The following is a 9,402-nucleotide window of genomic DNA, read 5'->3' as shown; positions in this document are numbered from 1 at the left end:
CTTTCCATTGAATTTTAGTACACGCCTCGTACACGCGGAAAAAAAATTGTACAACTAAATGAATTCCAACTAATTTTGTTGTTGATAAAGGGACATTTCGAACGTGCGACTTAAAAGCAATTCGACCGCCCCACGACGAAAGGGCCTAACTGCAAATGACAGTTTCTCTTTGTTTACTTTTTCTTTCACGATTTACCGAACTGATTTTATATTTGACGCTTTACTTTTCGCCAAACTTTCAAGGTAAAACCGACGACACGACCTGCCACTCGACTATCAAAACTGTATCGCAAATTTAACTACCCCTCAGTAACTGGTAATGTCAAAACGGATTTGTTTGAAAAAATGTTGGAACTGGCAACACAAGTTGGTATTTTATTGATTTTGAAAAACAGTTACCAGTAGCCTTAGTAACTACATATAGAATGTAAACAAAAACAAGAGATTCTCACTTGAAACGAAACCACTGAGTGTATTTGGCCCGCTGGCAGGTATTAAATTTATTCTTTCAGAGTTTTGAGTCATTTTTGCTCATTTTTTTAAATTTGTATCTTTGTATCAGATACCTCTAGCTTCGGCTATCAGTTCGATGTTTCTTTCCATAATCGTCTCAAAGTTACGTGTCACAATATCAACATCGTCAGCGAAGCCAAAGAGCTGTACATACTTTCGGAGGATCGTGTTGATCCGCGTTCTTCGAAGCAAAATTGAACAAGAGACAAAAGAATCCAAAACCTTGCCGTAGCCCTCTCTGAGACTTGAAACGACTCGAGAGCGTCCCAGATGCTTGGACTTAGCACATTACTCTATCCATAGTTGCTTCGACCAATCACGTCAAATTATAAGGAAATCCGCATTCGTGCATAATCTGCTATATCGATTGTGTCATACGCCGCTTTGAAGTCAATGGCGCGTTGTATTCTCGACACTTCTGGAGTACTTGTCTCATAACGAATATGTATTGGCGTACCAAACCGGCAACGCACATTATTCACTACCAAAAATTTGATTTTGGTTGTTTAAGGCAATAAAAAAACTTCTCTTGTGTTATCTTCAAAGGGAATATATTCATCTAACTAAGCATTTATTACTTTCATAACGTTTCCAGAATTACATTCCTCGTTTAAAGTTTTGCTCGAGCTTCCTGGTCCACCAAGCCGATTGAATGTAGACTTTTTGATAACTCCAGGCGACCACAGTGTTTCTATAAACTTGGTGGACATATTAGCATTGTTAAAGGTTGTCAAAAATTTTGAACGTATCTATTCAACATCACTAATTTGTAATTGCCCTTGCTGGATTGAACTTTGAAGTGCCGATTGGGCTAGACCTATGTAACCGGTAACCAGATTTCAGAGGTGATTTCAAAGCATTTATGAAGTCTTGTTCCAAGCCACTAGATTGCGTTCCATTCAAACGTCGAATGCACTTCCGAATAATGAAAAATACATCATCCAACATGCTGGAGCATTGCTACCCCGTTTCAATGCTGTCCAAAATTATCGCTTTCAGGATGCTTTCTTCCACGAAATAACGCTCAAAAAGTAAATATATCCCAAGAATTTCCTGCATTTGCGTATTCAATCGGGACTTTTCAATCAACTCATTAACGTATTTTTTCCAGAGAACTGTTTTCGAGATCAAACTAAAAAACACAAAGCGATTAGAAATCCATTTATACGATCCACCAAGAATCGGCGTTTGACCAATTTTATAAATTTTATATATTATAATTCAGCCCTCGAATGAATTATTGTTATTCCACCAATGAGGGCATCAATGTCTTTCGCATTCAGTTTATCAACCGATCCACCACCAGATATGTTCCCTGATCGTGCATTCCAAGTAAAGGAAAAATTACGAAGAATCGTTCTACCGATGCCAAATTATCTTTTTTTATTGCATCATCAAACTTTTGACAAACGACGTCGCGGATCTGTGTCGTTGCTCTAGTGTAGAAACAACTTTTCGAACGGAAGCTATCGATCCAGACACGTCATCAGCATTTTTTTGTAAAAGATTTTTAATAATGAAATGTGGAATTATTCCATAACTACTTCAAACTGTTTGTTTATTTATTCTGGTGCTCCTTGGTAACTAGTTCATAGCAACCTAAACAGTGTTGCTCGAATAGTTAGTTTTTGTCATTTTCAAGGGGTCGCTATATTTATGGTAACTGGTGGTAAATCGCTCACGAACACTTTTTATTCCGATTTTTCTTCGGAGTGTCTGGTCGTGTCGTCGGTAAAACTACAAGCTTTCGATTTATATTGGAAACTTTAGAGAATTTGCAATAATGGCTCCGTAGTAATCAAAAGAGAAAGTAAACAACGAGAGCCTCTCATGTGCAGTTAGGCCGACGACACGACCTGCCACTCGTCTATCGAAACTGTATCGCAAATTTAACTACCCCTCAGTAACTGGTAATGTCAAAACGAAATCGCATGTCAAAATTTTGAAACTGGCAACACAAGTTGATAGATTATTGATTTTAAATAACAGTTGCCATAACCATGGTTACTGCATATTGGAGACTTGGGAAATGTAAACAAAACAAACTGCCCCGAGTGAAACTATCATTCAGTTTAATCGGATAGAGGTCTTCGTTAAGGCTTACTGGTGCTCGAACATATTAAAAATGACTTCCAGACAATTCAATATCCATGGATGTTTGATAAATAGTTCAACGTAACCATACTTAGATCAATAATGACTATCTGCTATGTAAATGAGTTTTTAAATGGTGTTAAGTTTTGCAGTCATTCAATTCGTCATTGTGAAACTTTTTATCAGTCCGATCATCAGAATTTAGTATTGAAAGCATATTTGTTATTTTCTAACGACTTTCTAAAGTAAAACCATTTCAATTCGCCCCTTGTTCCAAATCGTTCAATCCTCGTTGCTAATCAGCATACATGTTGTGAAACAATGCGCTGTCTCTCCTCCTCTGACTCCTCTACTTCTACTCTCAGTGATTTGAGGTCTTCGCAAAGTGCGTGTATACTTTGATGAATATGAAAGGCACTTGAACAGCACGGGAATCAAATTTCTCAGTATATTAGATCTGATCGAAATTATAGGTTTTGAAGTGCACATCGAAAGCCTCCAGTGCAAACAGGTCTCCTTAAAATAATTTGATTATTTGTGTCTCAAACAGAAAACAGACTGTAACTACGGTCTACCGTAAGGCTGCTGGAACTTGTTGAAGTAGTCGAATGTAAAGAGTGTCGGATACAATTTAACAATGAAGTCTCATTTTCATTTCGTGAAGACTGGTACTAACTTCCGGGTTGGTTGACAGTATGTTAAGCAAAAGTGATTTGTTTCGGAAACTCGACTGGATATTTCTAAAAAGAAAGACCATCATCATGGATGAGTTAGATGACTACACTGCAGATAAAGCTAATGGGTAGCTGTGAATGATATAGGATGACGCCTTTCTGTCGCAACACTACTTCTAGTACCAGATTTGGTTATTGTACTATTGTGGTTGGCGCAAATCTAAAAAGAACGTTGAAACAAAATTTAAATTTATATAAAAGTTTGACAACTTTCTCAAATGATTTGTTTATTTATTTTAGCGCTCCTTGGTAACTAGTTCATAGCAACTTAAACAGTGTTGCTCAAGAAGATTATTTTCATGATTATCGAGGGGTCGCTATATTTATGGTAACTGGCGGTAAATCACTCACGAACACTTTTTGTTCAGATTTTTCTTCGGAGTGTCTGGTCGTGTCGTCGGTTAGGCCCTTTTGTCATGGGACCATCGAATTGATAGATTCTCTTTATTTACTTTCTTTTTCGATGTTCGGTACATATCTGGTACTGCTATTAATATGGAAATGTTGGCTTTCATTCTGCATGAATATTTTGTAAGTAAACGTGATCAAGTATTTATTAACAGAAGAGAAAGTAAACAGTGATAATCTGTCAATTGCTTTTAGGACCCTTTTAAAATGTCTATGTCGAATTATCAGTTAATAAACAACAAATTATCTTACTCACATTGGTTAATGTGACTTTATGAAATATTTACGTCGAATTAGGTTTTGTACTAACATGAGATGACCTCACAAAATTCACTAAAGGAACACTATCACCCTCATTCTTGTTTACGTTCGTATCGACCATACGACGAACGGATACTTTCAAACAAATACGAAGAAACCATTCTTGTGTTTACTTGAATGAATTCGAACGCTACTCATTTGTCACAAAATATTAAATTATCACTAAACTTCTTCAAATAAATACTAAGCCATGATGAAATCACTCCAATTCCTGTGATTAACCATACGCGAAACGCTAGAATGTATGCCAGTCTAGTTTCGAACGATACATGTATTCGAACATCATCCGTACGAATGAAAAGTCCATTCTCGTTTATAGACGAATAGATGAAATGCCGTGGTTTGGATTCGTCAGTTTAATGTTGCGAATCAGCCGTTCGAATACATTGAAAACAGTCTAACTGATTTCCAACAACTTTCTTTTCAATTTTAAAGGTGATTTGCTATCAAATGATAAATTTGTTTTTTAATAAAACAGTTAGAAAGCATAGCGGTGATAGTAAAATGTTTGTTTTTTTTTCTGACGAGCCTTCGAGTAAATACGCGGTTCCCAGTTTTTACGATCAATTTTTTCCATATCTATAAGGAACTTCATGGAAAATACAAGATGGGTAAACAATTAAACAGGCTTTATTTTATGTAAAATGTACGATTGCACCAATGCAATCAATATGCCTATTGAAAACATGACAACATTGCAAGAAAAATGCAACATAATTTTCGCGGATGCTACTGATCGGACTGCTATTTTCAATGCTTCATTTTATTTAGCACGTAGTTTTATTTCAAAATTGTTTTCATCGGCTTGAATAAAATTGATCTTCAGTACGATATTCATTTATTATTTAGCATTCGTCACTTCTTTGATGCTTGGAATTTTTCCTGAAAAACTACTTGCGATGCCGATTCTTTTTTTGCACAGGAATCGCGTTTGTATACATTCGAGTGAAAACAAGAATGGATTGTTCGCATTCGCTTGAAAGTATGTGTTCGTCGTATACTCGATACGGACGTAAACAATCAGCAAAAAAAAAATCAAATCAAATAACAAATTACATCGAACCTTTTTCATTACAATTGAAGTCTGTATCAGAACTGATGGTTTACAGTTGACGTTCTGATGTTTGAAAGTGTGATTGATTCTAACGTAAACGGAAATACGAATTTGACGTACTTTCGAACTTATCGCATACGTATAAACAAAAATGATGGTGATTATCTGACACCGGTATGCTAGCACCAGTCATTTAAAAAGTACACCGATTACGTTGGGCCTCTTGCTTTTCGGGCCCCAAACACTGCGATGTTTTAATACTCATTGCGATTCTCAAATTATGAAAATAATTTCCACTTGATGTCCCAACACACTATTTGTTGTATTTTTGATATATCGACAAATAATGTGAGAATAGATAAAAGAAATCTAATTTCGTGCAATAAACATGTAAACTGTAAAACAATTTCATTACTGGCGGTTTATTTTCGTTCGAAAAATATTTTAATGTATTGTTACACTATTCAATTAATTGTTAACTGTCTTTTTACAATAGAATGTATAGGTTGTTCAGTATCGTAACAATTCAAATCATAAAATTTTCTCATACATGTTTTCTTGGAAAACAATCAAATGTACAGTTTGCATATTGTTTGAAACACCATGTATATAATAAATTCAATTGTAAATCATAGAAATAATATATTGAATGGTTGGAAATCTTGTCAAGATACAATAAAATGTGTTGTAACCCGTAGATCTAATTGTGAATCAATTGTTTATGCTGTAAAATCAATAGCGGCCCTTACACGAGCATTAAAAATGTCATTTTAAATGATGACTAAGTAATGATGTATTTCAAATTTGTTAGAAATTTCGTCATTAGTGCACCATTACACGTTCATTAAAATGATATTATTTTTTAGTAATGACATTTTTAATGACTTGTGTAAGGGCCGCTAATGGTTTATTTTTTTACGGGTAGCCCGGTTTGAACCAAAAAGGAAGGGGAAATTATACGCAATTGGCATCACTGTTTACGAGCGTTACTAAAGCGTTACGTGCCTGAATCCATCTCTGTGTACGAATGCGAACGAAACAAAATGCCGAGAGCTGTCAAAAACCCTGAAAAAGCTCTACGTTGTAGCTTGGGTTTCTTTGGCTGGTGAATTTTGCAATTTTAACAGTGGAAATCTGTATATTTTGTTAGTTTTCCTACAGTGGATGTATCCTAAAACACTTCTCTAATTGTAGTTCAGTGAAAGAATGTCGCAACGTTTCCCCCCGGCTGGTCCAGGCAGCGCTCCGGGTGCTCCCGTACCGCAACGCTATCCACCATCGCCGGCTGGGCAATCCAGTCAACCTCCGCCAGGAATGCGTCCCTATGGACCAGGAAATAATTTCCCAGTACGTGCTAATGACTTTTACTTGAAATAAGGTTTCTATCAATGTTTATATTTCCTGTTTTTCAGCCCCGCGGATACACTCCCCCACCGCAGATGGCAGGTGGCACTCCCTCACAGAATCCCCCTCCCATGCATCAGCGTCCAATGCAACCCGGTTTCGGTCAAAGTAGCAGCATGCGAGGATCTCCAATGCCCAGTGGATCATCTGGTAGTAGCAAAAGACCGTCGGATAATCGCAGTGCAGCTAATCAGCCTCCCCAAAAGAGGTAAGTGCTGTTTCAAAATGTTGTTTATGGTAGATTTACACGGTTTCAACATTGCAGCGAATATCCGGCTAAAAAAAAGAAAAAGCTGGCAGATAAAATTTTACCGCAAAAGGTGCGTGACCTGGTTCCAGAATCTCAAGCTTACATGGATCTTCTAGCGTTTGAACGTAAACTAGACGCAACAATCATGCGTAAAAGACTGGACATTCAGGAAGCGTTGAAACGTCCGATGAAACAAAAACGTAAGCTACGTATTTTTATTTCCAACACGTTTTATCCGAGCAAGGAGAGAGACAGAGAGGAAGGTGGTGACTCGGGTGCAGAAAGTTTGGTTGCATCCTGGGAACTCCGAGTGGAAGGTCGTTTACTGGAAGATAACAAATCCGATCCAAACAAGATTAAACGGAAATTTTCAAGCTTCTTCAAATCACTGGTTATTGAACTGGACAAGGACCTGTACGGACCCGATAATCATTTGGTCGAGTGGCATCGCACACATACCACACAGGAGACGGATGGCTTTCAAGTGAAACGCCCAGGAGATCGTAACGTGCGTTGCACAATTCTGTTGCTGCTTGACTATCAGCCACTGCAGTTTAAGCTGGATCCTCGTCTAGCGCGTTTGCTCGGGGTTCACACCCAGACTCGACCCGTCATCATTTCCGCCTTGTGGCAGTACATCAAGACGCACAAACTGCAAGACGCTCACGAACGTGAATACATTACGTGTGATAAGTATTTGGAACAGATCTTCGGTTGTCAGCGGATGAAGTTTGCCGAAATTCCACAGCGTTTGAACCCACTTTTGCATCCTCCGGATCCAATCGTGATCAACCATGTAATCACCGTCGAGAGCGGCATGGAAAACAAGCAAACTGCTTGCTATGACATAGATGTCGAAGTCGACGACACGCTGAAGAATCAAATGAACAATTTCCTTCTGAGCACTGCGTCCCAGCAGGAGATTCAAACGCTGGACAGCAAGATTCATGATACCGTTGAGACCATAAATCAACTTAAGACGAATCGAGAGTTCTTCCTTAGCTTCGCGAAGGACCCGCAGACATTCATACACAAGTGGATCGTTTCACAAACACGGGATCTTAAAACGATGACCGACATCGTCGGTAATCCGGAGGAGGAACGCCGGGCTGAATTCTACTATCAACCGTGGACTCAAGAAGCGGTGTCCCGATACTTTTTCACCAAAGTTAACCAGAAGCGAGCTGAATTGGAGCAGGCACTCGGAATCCGGAACTCCTAGAAGCGGGAGGAACAGGATGAAGCAGCCAGCGATTCCCGGCCCGGTTAGGTTTTTGATTGTTTGGAACATTAATTTTTTCTCTCCTTTGTTTGTAACGATAGTCGATCGACTTTATATACTCCTAATCGTAGGTTTAAGTAAAATTTTTTGAAGTCTTGCGCCCTCAAATAATGTCAAAATAAGCCACACAAACTGAAAACAAAATGTGCATTTGAATCTAATGCGTTGAAATAGCGTAATAAAAATACAAATTTCCCAACCGAAACAAGTAATTGAAATTGAATCGAAAATAACAAATAAAATTAGTTGAAGTGATTCAAAGGAAGAAAATAATTGAAGTAATTGATACAAAAACAATGACGGTAACTGGTACTCAGTAATATATGTTCCGACGTACTGCATCGGAGATTATTATGTAAACAGTAAACAGATTATACAGTTCGATGTGCACAGGCGAAAGCCTTGGTGGAAGAAATGACATAATAAATCAATGTACACGTAATGAATAGAAAAAAAAAATATTGTAATGGTATGCAATAAAGTTTATCAAGATTTTGAAATCAAAACCCTGGGGTGATCGAATCCATTGAATTCTGGTTTTACCTTTCTCATGAAGAGAGGGTATCCAATCACTGTGAGAAGTGATTTTTCAACCCGAAAACCCGAAGGGTCGAGTGTCCATAAACCATTCGAATCAGTTCGTTGAGAACGCAAATGTCTCTCACTTTATGTGTGTGTGTTACAATTTTGTGTTCTCACTTTTCTCGGAGCTGGCCGAACAAATTTTCATGAACTGCAAATACAAACCTCCAAATAACCAGAGGAACGTGCAACTTGAGCCAATTTGTTCATGTACATAGATTTGAATGAAATGTCTTGTGGCTCCATATAGAATTCCTAAATTTTATTTGAATATGACTTCCTGTTTCGGATTTACAGGGTTTGGAATTGTGCAAAAAAAATGAAAATATGTAGGGCTATTTTACCAATAGTCATCTCATCAGTAGAGTCGCTTTATTATTTTACCGATTAATCGACTTTCAATCAACGAATTTGATGAAATCGGATATATAAGCTTCGGCTCTAAAAGGCAAAACTGCCGGAAAATAGCTTGGAAACTTTCCAATACTGCAGTTATAGCGACACGAAAAATCGAAGCGAATGCACCTAATTTCATTGTAACCTTGAGGTCAATCTATCGAACAGAGACAGCAAATCTTACTCTAACTAATGATTTTCGCATATGTGACGACTAGCGGAGGTTTTACTCTTCTCTATTATGTTTTATGTCGGATACTTTGGAACTAAACATGTATTAGCTACACACTTAGAAAATTTCGCAGAATTCGGTAATTGTTTACCGAATTATCAACAGCTTAACGTTCGGTAATTAAATTGATTA

The 9,402-nt window shown here is 37.7% G+C and overlaps 1 protein-coding gene across 1 annotated transcript; it reads left to right on the top strand.

The window, feature by feature from the left end:
- The first annotated feature begins 6,149 nt into the window (after positions 1 to 6,149).
- On the top strand, positions 6,150 to 8,563 carry LOC131426138 (brahma-associated protein of 60 kDa). Its single transcript, XM_058588593.1, has 4 exons — positions 6,150 to 6,260; positions 6,319 to 6,471; positions 6,537 to 6,736; positions 6,794 to 8,563. The coding sequence occupies exons 2-4, from the start codon at positions 6,331 to 6,333 to the stop codon at positions 7,998 to 8,000; spliced, it is 1,548 nt and encodes a 515-aa protein (XP_058444576.1). The 5' UTR covers positions 6,150 to 6,260; positions 6,319 to 6,330; the 3' UTR covers positions 8,001 to 8,563.
- Positions 8,564 to 9,402: the final 839 nt, after the last annotated feature.

The sequence above is a fragment of the Malaya genurostris genome, chromosome 1 (genome assembly GCF_030247185.1).
Source record: "Malaya genurostris strain Urasoe2022 chromosome 1, Malgen_1.1, whole genome shotgun sequence".
Taxonomy (NCBI): Eukaryota; Metazoa; Arthropoda; class Insecta; order Diptera; family Culicidae; genus Malaya; species Malaya genurostris.
The sequence above is the reverse complement of the archived record's forward strand: the minus strand, read 5'-3'. Positions and strand labels throughout refer to the sequence as shown.